The sequence below is a fragment of the Rana temporaria genome, chromosome 4 (assembly GCF_905171775.1).
Source record: "Rana temporaria chromosome 4, aRanTem1.1, whole genome shotgun sequence".
NCBI lineage: Eukaryota > Metazoa > Chordata > Amphibia > Anura > Ranidae > Rana > Rana temporaria.
In genome coordinates, this window is record NC_053492.1 from 197,358,519 (window position 1) to 197,377,250 (window position 18,732).

The window sequence follows — 18,732 nt, forward strand, 5'->3', positions numbered from 1 at the left end:
GGCATGCACAGCGGGATGATCAACCCCACTGATTGGCAGCCGAGGGAAAATACTTAAATCACCTTGACCTAGCTGCTGCCACCCTTGGCCTGGAGTAACAACTACACCCCAGGCGAACAATAGTGGTCACTCACAGCACAGCCATGGCTGGAACAGAAGCCAAATTTGCTCAAAATCACACATGTCTGAGTAAACTAACTCTCTGACTTCCCTCTAAATTTACAGCAACGCAGGCTCAAAAAGGAGCAAGCCGCTACATATACATAGGCCAGTGTTTATTGGTGGTGCTTCTATTATGAACCTTAGTAGAGATAATGGAATAGTATAGGGGCTAGGCATTGAGCAGTAATGAATCAGGCCTAAAGCCTAAGCTTTGTTAAAAAAAAAACAGTGAACGCCTATTCTTCCAAGGCCCCCACCTGCATAATCTTCTGGTGTGATGGGGGTAACTAGAGCCAAGGGACCAGTCAATATGCACTTAAGAGTGCCCACCTATGTCCGCCCCGCTTCTCCAGCCATAGAACGTGCTTCTGTGAATGAAAAATTATGAGGAAGCTGATTTTTCATTCATCCGCTCGTCTTCCATTCATAGATCAATTTTTAAATAATAGAATCTATTGTACAGTTTCTATGAATGGGAGGGTAGAATGATGAGTGCAATGACAGGTCACATTTTTGGCTGACAGGTTTATTTTTGGATGAGGGGTAGTGGGTACCTGGTTTTCACAGGTACCTGCTCCAACTTCCAGTCAGATTGTTGCGGAGATCCGAGAGGAAGGTTTGGCCCTCTCCTTCCCCAGCAGCCTTCTCGAACTTGTCACAGGTCCCAGAACGCTGCGGGACCACTCAGTTAGTGCAGCTGGCTATGGACAGTTAGGGCCCTTTCACACTGCTCTGTAGCAAAAGGGCATATGCGTTTTTAACCGTGTTTTTGCTTTGTTTCAGAAGCGTTTCTGGTGTGTTTTTTGGTTGCCTGCACCCGTGAAAAAAACACAAAACGCAGTGCATTTTTGCTGCGTTATCCATTAATTTCATCGGAAAGCTTCATTTTTGGTGCAGTTTTCAAAACCGCATCAAAGATGCAGCATGCAAGGACGTTTCAAAACGTGCCGCACCTATAGAGCAGTGATGGGAAGATTTCCATAGGATTTAAAGGGAAATCTTTTTCTTGCAAGGTAAAAAACACAGGAAAAACGCATCAGTGTGAAAGGGCACTAATGGAAGTTTACATTTCTCAGCACAATTTTTCTATATAAGGTAACTTGAGGTAACAGCAGGTTCAGTGCCTATGTAATACCGGTGAGGACAAGCAGATATGTCATGTGTCCATGCAATTCTTTTGAGATCTGCCTGGCTATGTACAGACTTGGTTGGTGATTGTTAAAATGCCTTGCACTTGCTTGGTCTTTGTTGCTTTTGCAAACATGGGGCCCCATTTGGCAAAGAAGTGAGGTCTACACTCGGCATCAATTCCAACAGACAAGTTCATTTAGGCACAGGGTCCAGTGAAGCAAATGATTCACCCACTGTTTGTGTATACACAATGTGCTCTTTCGTGCCTGGATGTCAGAGGATGCTCAATGGCAAAACAACCGTCTCCGTATGAAATGGAATACATGGAGTTCTCTTGGGGCCCATTAAACTATTCCATTTCTGCACTTTCAGAATGTAAATACACCCTCCTGAGACGTGCAAAATATAAAGCTTAACAAGCTCAGGATAGGGTCAGGCAAACATACTATATTATTGTTCTTGCAGTGAGTAGCAATCCCAAAACTTGATTTTAGAATGGTATGCTTGTATTAATATATCTGTGAGTGTTGTCCATTATTCTACACATTATGAATAATTAATTGGGTGAGCACGCATGAGTCCCCCCATGGGAAGCGGCTTCCTATGGGGGTGTTTCGTCAGATTTGCCGGCCCATCAGAATTAGTAATGGAAGTGACTTTCCTTCGCCGCCATCTTGCTACACCCCGCACTCCCCCATAGTAAGGATACTCTGAGAAGGGGGAAAGTGGACATCTTGTTACACCCACAGTTTTTTTTCCTTTTTACACTTATTTTTAACAGGAAAGTGAGTTTATATAGTGAAATACAGTGCTTAGAAGTCCGTCTGACTGGTTAGATATTGAATCTTAAAAGTAGTTCTGTCAGATTAGCAAACCTGTGAGATGAGCAGGCTTGCCGCTGCTTTTAAAATTCAACATCATAACAGTCAGACTGAGTTCTAAGTACTGGAATTTCAGTATATAAACTCACTTCACTGTTAAATGTAAAATGCAAAACTCCGGTGGGTGTAACTAGATGTCCGCTTGCCCCTTCTCAGAGTATCCTTACTATGGAGGAGTCTGGGGTGTAGCAAGATGGTGGCGACGGAACGTCACTTCCGTTACCAATTCTGACGGGTCGCCATATCTGATGAAACACCGGCACTAGACATAGAGGAGGAGCCAGGACCACTGCCAGGGGACCTGAGAAGAGGAGGTTCAGGGCCGCTCTGTGTAATTCCATTGCACAAAGCAGGCAAGTATGAAATGTTTATTATTTAAAATACAAAATGACTTTTACAACTACTTTACGTGCTGCTAGATCACTTCAGGCTGACCCCTTTTCCAGGTATAGCTGTGTAAAACTCTAAAAATAAGTACCTATACTGTTTAAAATCCAGTAATGCTTGTGCTCAGTTGCTTTTTATTTTCATCAATGTGCCTAAAATCAGTAAGTCGCCTGAGGCCGATCTGCTGACAGCCCTGCTGCTGAGTAGAGGAGGAGTGAAGGAAGAATTAGGAATGATACAGACTGTGCTGGGGGAACACAGATTAGGGAGGAAAAAAAGAAAAGTAGAAGAGACAGGACAATTTCTGCTGCAAGGGAGACACAAAAGAGTAAGGCCCCGTACACACGACCAGTTTCCTCGGCAGAATTCAGCTTCCGACCGAGTTTCTGGCTGAATTCTGCCGAGGAAACTGGTCGTGTGTACACTTTCGGCCGAGGAAGCCGACGAGGAGCTCGACGAGGAAATAGAGAACATGTTCTCTATTTCCTCGTTGTTCTATGGGAGCTCTCGTCCCACCAAGCTCCTCGGCGGCTTCAGGGCTGAACTGGCCGAGGAACTCGATGTGTTTGGCACGTCGAGTTCCTCGGCCGTGTGTACGAGGCCTCAGGCTTGGTTCACACTGCTGTGATGTCGGACATCGCATGTGACTGCTGTGCAAATCACATGCAATGTCCGTGTGATGCCATAATTATTGTATGGCTGAATTTGCATCGCATTTGGGCCAAAGTCAAGCAGGACCCTTTTTTTTTTTAGTCCGCACCTGAATCGGATTGCATGAAGGGTTCATACCCATGCAATCCGATTACTGTCCAAATTCACTGCTATATGCAAACAGATCTGGGGAGTCATTAACTTTGTATGGACACTAAGATAACTTATAACTGATACATGCATATACAACACCACCATCTCCAACAAAGGTGGTGTATAAACAGGAGCAAAATCCATAAGATATCAAATACTGTGCTTGGAAATTCTTTTTCCTAGGAAAGGTTTGCTGTATGGATCACATATTGTCGCATTAGACTAGAAAATCGCCGGACAGCGATAGCTAAAGGTACTCGGATGTCTAAATGAGCAAGGAGGGAAGAAGGAAAAGCAGTGAGGAAAGAGAGGGGAACACTCCACCTAGGCTATGGGGTAGTATTAGCCATGTCGCCTTCTGCCCACAAGAGGGGTTCCGTGGAATAACACCGGAGCCATTTTTCATGCAAAAACTGACCATTTGTCCATTTACATCTGTTTTTTGTTCGATCCATTTTTGTAACAGATGAAAAATAGGACTTTGATCTGTTGACAGAATGGATGTTGACAGAAGCGGATGTAAATAGATCATCCATTAACATCAGTTTTTGCATAGCGATGCATTGATGTCCGTTTTTCATTAATCAATAGGGACCATATATAGACATAAATATGAATTATCCTGCAGCAATAAGATCATCTGCCTATGGTTTACCTTTTACTACAGCTTTGTATTATGTTTCAGTGGAATAAACCCATGGCAAAGAGATCTGTGCTTTCTCAGGGCAGAGGACTGTTCATCCTAGAACATCTGCTGTGAAGACTTGTCAGCATGCGCGGTTTCTGCTTTTCCAGCTAAAGATCACTTATTTTGATGTGATCCCCAGCCTCCCCTCTTCCTCCACCTGTCAAAATAAATAAATAACACGTTTGAAGGGAACACATCTCTGTTTTCAAGCCATAATCTGACTGTGATCAATTTAAATAGCTGATTTTGGGCTGCCAAAAATGCAGTGGAAGCGTTCCAAGCTCTCCGGCTCAGACATATGCTTCCAATTGTGTGCAAATGTTAATTGTTTTCTAAAAATTGTCAGGGAAGAGCAATTGTGGGCACATTTTGGACATGTCTGACTCTTCTGCTATTATTGTGGTTTTGAGAGCAGCTTTAATTATTTATATTTTACCTAATAAAGCAGAAGACTTTCTCTGCAATGAAATGAAGACATATCTCACAGGGGTTGTAACATGTTGACAGCATGAGCTCACAGTGTTGAAAGCTCAGGTCATGAGGAGTGCTTCATTCCCGCTGGAAATGTTGGGGCGTTGGTACTAAACCAGATTTATTACCATAACAATATTCTACTAAATAGTTTTTTTTCTTTTACGCATCAGGCACACAACACCAACTTTTTTTTTCTTCAGTCCAATAAACTTTTTTGTTCATCAAGGTGACATACTCCATTCCTATAAGTTTAAAGCAAACTTGCAAATGCATATCTTAGGTTCTTCATACTACGGTATTCCTTTTTGGAATTGGTATTTCAGGAATCTATGCCTACCTTGAGGTTTGTATGCGAAAATCAACTTCCTGACAGAGCATACTCACACCACCACCCCACATTCCACTTAACAGTTAAAGTGGAAGTACACCCTCCTATTGTTTTCAGCTAAGGAAGCTGCCATCTTGGCCTCTGTTTAGTCTTCAAATACCTTGCTGCTGCACATGTTATGACACCAGCCATTGGATGGTTTGACAGTTTGGTTGACAAACCGGTCGTGTGTACGTTTTTCATTGAGGAAACTGTCGAGGAACTCGACGAGGAAAAAAGAGAACAAGTTTTCTTTTTCCTCTACGGGAGTCAATTTCCTCGTCGTGTTTCTCGTCGGGCTGGTTTTCGACGAGAAACACAATCGTGTGCATGCTAAGAAACCCGCGCATGCTCAGAATAAAGTATGAGACGGGAGCGCACCTTCGGTAAAAGTAGCGTTTGTAATGGAGATAACACATTTTTCACGCTGTAACAGACTGGAAAGTGCAAATCGTCTCTTACCAAACTTTTACTTAACACGCAGTAACATGAGATTAGCAAAAGCAGCCCCAAGGGTTGTGCCAGTGGAATCGAACTTCTCCTGCCATTGTATGTCTTGTACATCACCGTGTTTAAGAACAAGGAGATTTTGTCTTGACCGTGTGTACGCAAAGCAAGCTTGTCAAATTCCTCTACAAGCCTGACAAGGAACTCGTCAAGGAAAACGATGTGTCTTTTCCGACGAGTTCCTCGGTCGTGTGTACGAGGCCTAAGTGTTGGCAATCCTGAATGTAACTGTTTTCTGAAACCGTTAAATCAGTGGGTTTACTTTCAGTTTTAAAGTGATTATAAACAATCACCTTGTAAAACGACCTATTCAGTTCCAGATGCCGACCGCCCCACATACATTTACTGCAGGAGAGCGGTCGCTCTGGGCAGAATCACATACCTGTACGTGATTCTGCACTTCTGGGTCTGGGGTCACAGGCAACCGACTCCCTCTGTGATTGGACACAGCGGGAGCCAATCAGTGGGTTCGGTGGACACAATGTCCGCTTGGACCTGCCCATCATTCAAGAGACAGGCAGAACGGCGATCTGCCTATTTAAACAAGGCAGATCGCCGTTCTGTGAGGAGGAGAGGTAGAGATCCTGTGTTTCTGCTAAGCAGGAAATGGATCTCTGCCTTTCCACAGTACAAGCACCCTCCACTAAGTTAGCAAGCACTGCCTAGGAACACATTTAACCCTTTGATCGCCTCTGATAACCCCTTCCCTGGAAGTGTCCTTACTACAGTGACAGTGCATATTTTTTTTAGCACTGATGTCTGTATTAGCGTCACTGGTCCCCAGAAAGTGTCAGATTTGTCTTTCAATTTGTATGGAAATTAGGTAGGCCTTTGCATTACATAGTTGAAAGTAATCTAAAGGTAATTGAATGAGAAAATTGTATAATGTATGGGCAGCCTTAAACACACTCAAAGTGGGATAAATGCAAGTGGGCCGTTCACTTTGGAAGGGAATGTTTCCTTAGCTTAGCGAATAGGATGAAGATCATCCAATCATGTGCAAGCACAATTTTTAATGTTATTTAAATAAAATTTTCTTTTATGCAAATGGAAATTCTTTGCAACACAAATTTTCATCACATTCACTAAGCTAAGGGAAAAATTGCATACAAAGTGGATAGCCTGTTTGCCTTTAGTAAATCAATCACAGTGTGTAAAAATGATCCACAAATCATTAGTGTCAGTATGAAAAGCACAGCATTGGTGATCACTGACTTTACCCATCACAGGCCCCCACACTGCTCTTTCTTTCGCCTCTGTCATGCTGGGATTTTACGATGACTGTCAGGAGATCACGTCTCCATACCTTTTGTGCTGGGTGCTGTGATCCAAACAGTATACCAGCCTTCAGCTGCCAACATTTGTGAGATCCAGTCAAGATCCTGAGAGAACAGGAGGCCACCCAGTATCATCGGATGATTCCCAAGTTCTCCAGGACAGCACTGAGTTCACCATAAGTGAGGATGCTCCCTAACAGGACATCCTCTCCAGTTCTTATCACAAATCACAGGTGAAATAAATTGTATGCTTATCTAATGATCTTAATCTGATACCCCGCAGAATTTCAAAGTGTTAAAAAATAAAATACAAAACCTGTTATATGAGGTAGAAAAAAATTACCAGATGGTCTGTCATGATTGATGAAAGTATATCCACTCTTGATATTATTATACAGGATTTATATAGCGCCAACAGTTTGCGCAGCGCTTTACAACATCAGGGAAGACAGTACAGTTACAATACAAACCAATACAGGAAGGATCAGAGGGCCTGCTCATTAGAGCTTACAGTCTAGAAGGGAGGGGCAAGTGGAACAAAGGGTCGTAGATGTGGGTTGATATGATGTATGTAACATGCAAATATCACTGGTCCCATGTATATATTCCCAAACTATCCATAGGTAGGTTGTATAGGTCCATACATACAATTCTGTCTATTTCTATGTAAATTCTATTCTATACAGTCTCTGATTAGGCAGTTGAGCCAGAATTATTACATTATTATTGAATAAAGACAATAGTTCAACCTGTGTAGGTGTATATGTGTGTCAGTGTCGATAATCATTTCCCATACCCCTGTATGTTGTGTTCACTGAAATGCATGTCCAAGAGTCTTAAAAATATCAATACTCTGCTGCACTAACACCACCAATTGTGGAAGAGAGTTCCACATACTTGTCACCCTGACAGTGAAAAATCCCCTATGCAGTTAAGGGTTAAACGGCTTCTCCTGCAATCTTATTGTGTGGCGCCATGTCCTTTTACACTCCCTGAGACTGAATATTTTTTTTTTCCTACGCTGGTATCACCATTGGGGTATTTATTTGTATATATCTATAGCTCCTCTCTTCTCTAGGAAGAATACATTTAGTGCTTGTAGTCGTTTCCTCGAAATTTAAGTCCTCCTGTCCCCATTTCAATTTGTTGCCCTTCTCTGGACTTTCTCCAGCTCCAGTACATCCCTTCTGAGGACTGGTGATCAGAACCTGACAAAATACTTCACATGTGGCCGGACCAGAGTTTTAAAAAGTGGCAGGATTATAGTTTTAGCTCTGGAGTATATCCCCTTTTTTATGCATTCTAATATTCTGCCGGCTTTGCTAGCTGCAGCTATTTGCACAGTCTAGGGTGCCCACGTGTCCCGGATTGCCCGGGACTGTCCCGCAATTGACATGTCTGTCCTGTGTCCCGGGCACCTTCATTCTGGGACAATACAATGTCCCAGAATGAATTAGAGGACACAGCCACCCCCTACTAACTAATAACTACATTTCCGGAACTGGTTGCCAGGGCCAGCGCTGCCTGGCATCTTGCAAACAGTGCCAATTTACTCTCAGACAGTGAGACCAGAAGTGGCACATTCACCTGACAAATAACCCGCCACCAAATTCCCCATTAAATACACCGAGACTACATTAGCCCCACCCCTCCTCATCTTCTTTTGTGGAAGGTGAGAGAGGGTGTGTGTCCCTGAATGGCAGTTTGGAAATGTGGTCACCCTAGCACAGTCTGTCTTCTCCGTCCTCCGTTCTCCCCCAGATCTTTCTCCGTCCTCGATTCCCCAATGGATTCTCCATCTAGTGCAGGCATGTCCAAAGTCCGGCCCGCAGGCCAAATGCGGCCCCCCTGTTGATTTAAAATGGCCCCAGTGGGGATTTGGATATATATATTGTTTGTGGCCCCCAGGGCCACAAAAGATATATACCGTATTTATCTGCGCTGCCATGGAGGGGGCAGGACGAGCGCCGTCAGGTTACATGAAGAGAATCTTCCGTTTACTCAGCAGCGTCTGTATTGGTCCTGTCTCCTGGGATGCCATTGGATGACTGTTCTGTCTATTATAGGAGGTGGGACTTTGTATTAAAGAGGCCACAGAGTAAACAAGAGATTCTCCTGTTTGTAATCTGTCGGCACTCGTCCCGCCCCCCTCACTCTGCCCTCAGAGGCTGCAGATGGGCATCAATCAGGCTGCACTGATGGCAATGGTAAGGCTGCATTTATGGCACATGTGAGGTTGCAATGGTAAGACTGCATTGATTGCAATGGTAAGGCTGCACTGATTGCAATGGTAAGGCTGCATTCATGGCACATGTGAGGCTGCATTTATGGCACATGTGAGGTTGCAATGGTAAGGCTGCATTGATTGCAATGGTAAGGCTGCATTCATGGCACATGTGAGGCTGCATTCGTGGCACATGTGAGGCTGCATTCATGGCACATGAGAGGCTGCATTTATGGCACATGAGTGGCTGCATTTATGGCACATGTGAGGCTGCATTGGTTGCTATGGTAAGGCTGCATTGGTTGCAATGGTAAGGCTGCATTCATGGCAATGGTGAGGCTGCATTCATTGCAATGGTGAGGCTGCATTCATGGCAATGCTAAGCCTGTGCGTGTTATACGCCGATAAATACGGTATATCCAAATAACACGCCCAAGCTCATCCTTAGTCCTGAGCAGCGCTCTGGGATTCATTGGGGCCACAAAAGAAATATATACAGTTTATCCGAATAACACACCCGAGCTCATCTCTTCATCACACACAGCCACAAAGGCAAGATAATTCGTGTTGGGCGGTGTATTAGTGCTCAGACCGAATTTTAATGGTTAAAGAATGTCAGGCAAAATAGTCGGCCCTCACGCATGTTCACTTCATCAAATCTGGCCATCTTTGAAAAAAGTTTGGACACCCCTGCTCTAGTGAGTAGTTTGCATTTATATTTTTAGCCCCCAAGTACATTACAGCCCTGAGACTGCAACTTTAGGGAAAGTCAGCGTCAAGGGGTTTCCTTTAAGAATCTATACATTTCCTTTGCTCTTTGACAATGTGCTGATTAGAATGGTAAACCAAGCTTTATCTTGTATCCTGTTTTGACTTGGAATAAGGAAAAACATTTTTTAGTGGACATGGTGTGCAATCGTCCCTCTGTCTCCATTTGGATGTTGTCGAGGCTGCGAAGGTGCCTGGAACTTCACCCAAGTAGCACATTGGGCTGACTACGTAGGGGGCGTCTTGTAGCAGGTGGTGTATCTTATAATGCACCTTCCAATGGATCCAATGCACTCTGTTAACCAAGTTTGTTTGACGTCTCATTACTTTTCCCACAGCCAAAGAAAGCGTTAAGAGGATTGACAACAAATGCATACATTTGCTCTAGAATTTAGCTCAGAGTAGACATAAAAAATGTATATTTTAAATGCTGGGTTGTATATACATATACATAAACTCCTTTAGGTTTTAGACAATTATTTTTAAAGATACAACTGCTTATATTTCTGTTGTGATACAGTAAGTAGCCTATGTATTTAGTGTAGGTTTTTCAATGGTTGTCTCAGCAGTACTGTTTGTATAGCATTATAAAACTATGTCTGGTTTTGCTAAGCCATAAGATCTTTAATTAACCAGCTTGGAACATGAATGACCTTTTTCCTCTATGCCTGGGTTTTGTACATCTTAATGCATTTACATGTGTGTCTGGTATGCCACGGATATGACCACAGGAAACAAATATACCATGCAATGATAACAGGCAGTCATTTCAGGATGTTTTCGAAAGTCATGTTTAGCGTGCCATTTATATCTGTTCTGATGTTTACCTGGTAATTATTTGCCGGATGTAATTACAGGAAATGGTCGCAGCATCTTGAGAATATTTTGGCACATCAGCTTAAGCTTATTCACATTTTTTTTTCCAGTAAATATTTGATTATCTCTTGCAGTATATAGTTGTAAGAAAAAAAAAGGAGGATCCCAGTTTTTACTTTTATCCACCCTTTCAATTTTAACCACTTCCAGCTCAGGTCAATTCTGCCATTCCTCTCCGACGTGTAAAAAAACATATTTTTTTTGCTAGAAAACTACTTGGGACCCCCTAATATATATATATATATATATATATATATATATATATATATATATATATATATATATATATTTGAATCAGAGGCCCTAGAGAATAAAATGGTGGGTGTCGCATATGTCATACGGTATTTACTAATATATACTATTTAATGAATGTTAATACACAAAAACACACTCCATGATCCAATTGTTTGGTAAAATATAAAAGATGATGTTAGGCAGATAGATACCAAACATGTCATGCTTTAAAATTACGTCTGCCTGTGGACTGGCGTCAAATTACAATACCTAAAAAATCTCCATAGGCAACTCTTTAAAAACCTTTACAGGCTACCAGTTTCGAGTTACACAGGAGGTCAGGCAAAAATTAAAATGATAAATCTATTGCTCTCGCTCTGGCGTTCTTGCCGATACCTCACATATGTGGGGCAATCACCGTTTACATATGCATGCAGGACCTGCGTGCGTATTTGCATTTGTACATGAGCATGAGGGAATGGAGGCGCTTTACATTTTTTTTTTATTTATTTTTTTACAAAATGTTGTTTTTAACACTGTACCTTTTAATTTATTTATTTTTTTATTCAACTTTATTGGGAGCATGGGCCATAACAGATCCTCTTTATGAATAGATCTGGGGTCTATTAGACCCCAGATCTTTCCTCTGGCCTCCATTGCAGCCAATCGGACACGGATCGGTCTGATCAGCTGCTTTACTGTCCGTTAGCGGCCAGGTAAACAAGGATCCGAAACCAGAAGTGTCCAGTTTCCTGACATCCCACAGTAGGAGGAGGGACATCTGTGTGCCTAGAGCTGGATGTCGTTGGTCGTATCCTTACTGTGCTCCCGGATTACACAAGAGTGCCTGGTAAAGGCGGCAGCAGGAGGGGGCCTCTAAAAGTAATCTAGCAGCTCTTTAGCCGCTAGGATTACTTTTACTTTGTAGGGAATCACCGGCCCTATATAATTAAATTGTGATCATTGCTGCAGAGATGACCGAGATATCACCCTTCCTATCTGAGGACGTTTATAACCGTACAGCAGATGGGAAGTGGTTAATGTACAATATCATACTATGGAACATGTTCAAATTGAGCTTTGATTATTGTTGTACAAGATTTATAAATCACAGAACAATTTGTGCAACACTATACAATTTAAAAGGAAGAGGCAAATGATACAAAGGGTAATGACTGCAAGGGATGAGCTGATGGAGAAGGTAAAGGTGGAATAGTCTTCCCTGAGCAGATGAGTTTTGAGGGATTGTGATGTTAGGCCCCGTACACACGACCGGTTTTCTCGGCAGAATTCAGCCAGAAACTCGATGGGAGACGTATTCTGCCGAGAAACCCGGTCGTGTGTACACTTTTCCCCGAGGAAACCGACGAGGATCTCGTCGGGCCAAAAAGAGAACATGTTCTTTATTTCCTCATTGGGCAATGGGAAAAGTTGGCTCGCTGAGATCCTCGGCGGCTTCACAAGGAACTCGACGAGCAAAACGATGTGTTTTGCCCGTCGAGTTTCTCGGACGTGTGTACGGGGCCTGAGTCTTAAGTGTTGGGGTGATGTCATTTGGTTTGTATTTATCGCTGCCTAATTGTGTTGTTATTGTGATGAGTAAGATGTGATTGGCTAGCTACTGTTGGTTTTCCATTGCTGCAGCACACTGACACATTGTAAAACCTGGAAGTCTAGTACCAGTGTGAAAATTCTCACACTTGGTTTCCGAGGCTCAGAAAAGATAGCAAACATAGAGCCTTCTACTGACAGTGTTGACAGTTTTTATGAGCCTAATCTCCTCCAGCTAAACATAGTCTCTTCGGAACCCTTTGCAACCCACACATACATAGTCTTTCTTCTTCCCCCATAAGTGGAATTTATTCATCTATCTTTCTGTATTTTTCCAGGTTTGTACAAAGTTTTGAAGTCCTTACTGTATATTTATATTGCAAAACACATGTTTCTCTTCTTCTGCACAGAGGTTGGGGAGTAGCATGCAGCCAGATGAAGGTTCGGAATGGCTTCTGGAACTTCTGAGCGAGGTGCAACTGCAGCAGTATTTCTTGCTTATACGTGATGACCTCAACATCACGCGCCTTTCACACTTTGATTACGTTAAAAATGAAGATTTGGAGAAGATTGGCATGGGCCGACCTGGTGAGAACATTTTCCTTCCTTTTATTCAAACAACAGCAAGTTAGTACTGCAGATATTATTGGGCAAGTTAAATAGTACTTTGTGAAGTACAGTCATCCAAAATATCCAGCCCCAGTCCACCCATCGGTGATCTGACAACAGAAAAACTTGGATCTACTGGTTAACCTGCTGATGTTAATTACTACACTGTGTACATTATTACTGCTCTATGCACTTCTTTGTAGGGGAAAAAAAAATCCTATTCACTAAGCTAAGGAAACATTCTCTTCCAAAGTAAACAGCCCACTTGCATTTATTCCACTTTGAGTGTGTGCAAGGCTGCCCATGCATTATAAAAAAATATTTAATTTCCTTTAGATTTACCTTCAACTATGTAGTGCAAGGGCCTACCTGATTACATACAAATTGAAAGTGTTTAGGCTTGACCTCATATTATATGGTTTTGGTAAATCTAAAGGAAGATTGTATAAGAAAATTGTTTAATGTATGACCAGCCTATGTGACTAGGTAGAGCATTGTTTGCATTATGTTTCTACTCACTCTCTTTTTAATAATAAGCTGTGGATTATTTTGTCTTGTGTTATTAAGCCCTGGTTCACACCAGTGCGGCTTTGAAATCGCGCTACTTCAGTGCAATTTCAAAGCCGCACATCAGTGCAATTTGCACTGCTGGTGTCATTGCGGTTTGCGACTTCATTTAACAGAAGTCTATGCAAGTCACAATGAAATCTGTAAAAAAGTAGTGCAGGAACCTTTTTCATAATTGCTGCGACATGAGCTGCGGCGATATGAATGGTTCCATTGGCTGCAATAGAGTGCGATTTGGCATGCGATTTGGAACTGCCAAATCGCATGACAAGTTGCACCAGTGTGAACAGGGGCTTAAAATGTTACTACACCCTCAACAGTAAAATCACTCTGTATATGCAGTAAAGCATGCTTGTTAGAGTCACTGTGGAACCTAAGGGGTTAATCCTCGGCATTTTGTAAAAAGGCTGTTTGATCCTATCCTCTCTGTTCCTCCCCTTCTTCCAGCATCCCCAATCCATCTCATGATAGAACAGAGGCTAGGGGACAAGCTGCACATGCTCAGTTTGTGTATTGCAGAGAGATTTTTTTTCTTGGGAGAGTGCATGTGATCAGCACAGGGCCAATCAGCACTATGCAGACAGAGGGTCAGGGGCCCTGCAGTCTCATAGGACAATCACAGGAGAATGAAAACTCTCCTACCAGCTTTAATCAGACACTGATAGAAGTCACAACACTGCTGTATACTGCTGGTGAGAAAAAGTATTTAGAAGTTTATATTTACTAAAACTATTCCATTTCCATGTTCTGTGGGAGATCAGATATAGAGAATGCAGGGTCCTGGGTTTAGTAGTAACACTTTAGGGCTCATGCACACTGCAGCGGCTCCTACAGGCTTTTGAGCTCTCGTTTTTTCTGCCTGGAAACTCCCCTCCATGTTTGCCAATGGGGTTGATTTTCTAAAACTGGAGAGTGCAAAATCTGGTGAGGCTGTGCATGGTAGCCAATCAGTTTCTTACTTCAGCCTGTTCATTTTTAAAGCTTTGACAATGAAACCTGGAATCTAAATAGTTTTCAAACAGAGCTGCACCTGATGTTGCACTCTCCAGGTTTAGTAAATGAACCCCAATGTGTCCATGCGCACTATGGCTTTTTTAGGAGTTTACAGGCATATGCTCTTACAAGGCAGGAAAAAAAACTCCACCAAACGTGTTTTTGAGAGGAGCATTAAAAAGTTCAAAGAATCCTGAAAAATAGGAAAAATTAACTATGGGGAGGGTTTGTGAAAAAAAAATTATGCTCAAAGAAGCTCAATAAAAACATGTAAAAGAGCCCTTAAAGTGTTTTAAAATGAAAGCAAAACAAAAAGTATCGCCAACAGCAAATCATTTTGAAGAGTTAAAATGTGCAGAAGAGAAGAGGATTCTCATTTCTAATATAAATAAATTCAATTAATGTGAGACCATGTGGCCCTGTCTGATGAGAGTGCCCTTATTGGGAAGGTGTGTGTGTGTGTGTGTGGGGGGGGGGGGGGGGGTTTAAACCTAGAGTTGAGGAAATTTACATCACTAGTAAATTATTATCAGTCTTAAAACTTTGTTGCATCTTAGTGCTGCTGATCTCCTAAAGCTGGTATTTTTCAGGGTGGCTTTTCTGATGGTCACGACAGTGGAACATGTTTGTGTAATGTGTTTAAAACAGCCACTCTCCATCGAAAGTCCACGTGGCAGGGTGACAATGCAGGAGAACATTTAGGACACGGGGCAGAACATTGTCACCCTATAACAGGAAGTGGATGAACAAGGACCCTAATAGCAGGATCAACAAGTATTATTTTAATAGAAGCTGCAGATTTAAAAATATTGAAAATTCCATTTGAATTTACAATCACATGTTAAAGTTTTTATGATATTCTAGTGATTAGGTTTACATATAACTTAAGCTAGTTTCCCAGATGTGTATTTTCTATTTTAGTTTGATTTGTTTTATTTGATTTAAAATACTTTGATCTATACTAATGTTGCCAGAATCTCAAAATTAAATGTTGGGACACCCTACTGACCACACCCATTTTATAACCAGACCCACAAAATCACTTTTCCATGTGGACCCACATTCACAAACTCACCAAAAGTGGCATGGCTGCACAGTGTGTAGGAAAATTAGCTCATGAGACGAGCAGTGGTGCCTGTGATTCTTACTGGTGGCATCCCTAACATGACTACATTGCAGCACCAGATAGACGACTCGGGAGCATTACTAGGATTACGAAAGACCAGGGGGCACTGTCAGGAGAGCAATGATGCGATGCATGGTAGTGAGATGTGGCGAACAATGACCAAGTTGCAATAACAGTGGGAATGGCTTAAAGGGGTATGGGTAAATAAGACCTTGGCCTACACCGCTTTGGGTCAAGAGGGTAGAACACACAGGGTGCAAGAGTCAGGAGTGTGTAGCAGGGGTCAAGCGTAAGTAGCAAAGAGTATCTCCTAAGCAAAAATGATACCACAATACAATCCCTTCATCCTCCATAACAGCACCAACTTCAGTGCAGCTCCCCCCCCCTTCCCTAAATTGAACTTGCTGCACCTTGGCACTGCATTGCTTCTGCCATTCTGCTGGTGAATGCCCCAGACCCTGATGCCACACTTGCCTGTTTTTTATCCTATATATGAGATCTGTAGCTGTAATTCCTCCTGCCACCTGTCAGAGCTGTAGCACAGAGGTAGGGGAAGTGCTCCTCCCTGCAAACTATCCCCCCCCCCTCCTCTTCCTTCTTTATACCCTGCACAGTACATCCCTCCTCCACCTATACACCATGGAAAGTGTACCACCTTTTCCTATATTTTTGTAGTCTGATATTTTCTACTTGAATAGCTGCTATTCATTCTTTGCTGTGTTTTGTTTGGATTGCACAGTTTAATTTACTGTTTAAAAGCTAAATTATTAAAAATAGATACTAAGTGTATAATGATCTTCAATTAATTTACTTTATATAGTACTAACTTGCTTTGCTGACTCTGATCTTTATTTGTTTTCACTTTGAGTGTAACTGTAATTTAATAATTTCCCTATACACTCTTCATAGTACTCCCCTCTTCTCTAATATACCCTGCACAGTACACTCCTTCTCTTATATACTTTGCACATTACTCCCCTCTTCTCCTATATACCCTGCACAGTACACTCCTTCTCCTATATACTTTGCACAGTACACCCCTCTTCTCTTATATACCCTGCACATTACACTCCTTCTCCTATATACTTTGCACGGTACTCCCCTCTTCTCCTATATACCCTGCACATTACACTCCTTCTCCTATATACTTTGCACAGTACTCCCCTCTTCTCCTATATGCCCTGCACATTACACTCCTTCTCCTATATACTGTGCACGGTACTCCCCTCTTCTCCTATATACCCTGCACATTACACTCCTTCTCTTATATACTTTGCACAGTACTCCCCTCTTCTCCTATATGCCCTGCACATTACACTCCTCCTCCTATATACTTTGCACAGTACACCCCTCTTCTCCTATATACCCTGCACATTACACTCCTTCTCTTATATACTTTGCACAGTACTCCCCTCTTCTCCTATATACCCTGCATAGTACCCTCCTTCTCCTATATAATTTGCACAGTACATCCCTCTTCTCCTATATACCCTGCACATTACACTCATTCTCTTATATACTTTGCACAGTACACCCCTCTTCTCCTATATACCCTGCACAGTACACCCCTCTTCTCCTATATACCCTGCACAGTACACTCCTTCTCCTATACACCCTGCACAGTACTCCCCTCTCCTTCTATATACCCTGCACAGTACACTCCTTCTCCTATATACCCTGCACAGTACACCCCTCTCCTTCTATATACCCTGCACAGTGCACTCCTTCTCCTATATACCCTGCACAGTACACTCCTTCTCCTATACACCATGCACAGTACACCCCTCTCCTTCTATATACCCTGCACAGTACACTCCTTCTCCTATATACCCTGCACAGTACACCCCTCTCCTTCTATATACCCTGCACAGTGCACTCCTTCTCCTATATGCCCTGCACATTACACTCCTCCTCCCATATACTTTGCACAGTACACCCCTCTTCTCCTATATACCCTGCACATTACACTCCTTCTCTTATATACTTTGCACAGTACTCCCCTCTTCTCCTATATACCCTGCATAGTACCCTCCTTCTCCTATATAATTTGCACAGTACATCCCTCTTCTCCTATATACCCTGCACATTACACTCCTTCTCTTATATACTTTGCACAGTACACCCCTCTTCTCCTATATACCCTGCACAGTACACCCCTCTTCTCCTATATACCCTGCACAGTACACTCCTTCTCCTATACACCCTGCACAGTACACCCCTCTCCTTCTATATACCCTGCACATTACACTCCTTCTCCTATATACCCTGCACAGTACACCCCTCTCCTTCTATATACCCTGCACAGTGCACTCCTTCTCCTATATACCCTGCACAGTACACTCCTTCTCCTATACACCATGCACAGTACACCCCTCTCCTTCTATATACCCTGCACAGTGCACTCCTTCTCCTATATACCCTGCACAGTACACTCCTTCTCCTATACACCATGCACAGTACACCCCTCTCCTTCTATATACCCTGCACAGTACACTCCTTCTCCTATATACCCTGCACAGTACACCCCTCTTCTCCTATATACCCTGCACAGTACACTCCTTCTCCTATATACTTTGCACAGTACTCCCCTCTTCTCCTATATACCCTGCACAGTACACTCCTTTTCCTATATACCCTGCACAGTACACCCCTCGTCTCCTATATACCCTGCACAGTACACTCCTTCTCCTATATACTTTGCACAGTACTCCCTAGGGAAGTGCTCGGAAACTCCTCCTTGGTTCTGCGCTATACAACCGACAGGCTGCACAGATCTCACTTCTAAGATTATTCCCTTCGCAGGCTTTCAGGTCTTGGAGGGACTCTGGGAGTCCCTATCATCCTTGTCTTCCAGCAGAGGAGGAAGAAAAGGCTTATTTACATTTGCAAGCTCTGGAGCAGGAAGAGTGATTTACCCTCATCGCCCCCTAAAGACCTCAGGGAAAGACCTGCAGCCTTATCTGGATACACATTCCCTGGGTAGCTGCTACACCTTCCATACTAGTCTCACCCGCAAGGGACTACAAAACCAAGAGAATTGCAGGCATGGCTGATTTTAGGGTTTAACTGCCCCGATCAGGATTGTTCAGCCATGCAAGACCGGGCT

The 18,732-nt window shown here is 42.8% G+C and overlaps 1 protein-coding gene across 6 annotated transcripts in view; it reads left to right on the forward strand.

The window, feature by feature from the left end:
- TNK2 (tyrosine kinase non receptor 2) overlaps nt 1-18,732 on the forward strand; it is a 241,147-nt gene that overhangs the window by 133,234 nt on the left and 89,181 nt on the right. For all 6 annotated transcript variants that reach the window (XM_040349625.1, XM_040349624.1, XM_040349620.1 and 3 more), the window contains one exon: nt 12,742-12,919. In XM_040349625.1, coding sequence (XP_040205559.1) covers nt 12,757-12,919 — 163 coding nt within the window. In that variant the 5' untranslated portion in view covers nt 12,742-12,756. The remainder of the gene's footprint in view (nt 1-12,741; nt 12,920-18,732) is intronic.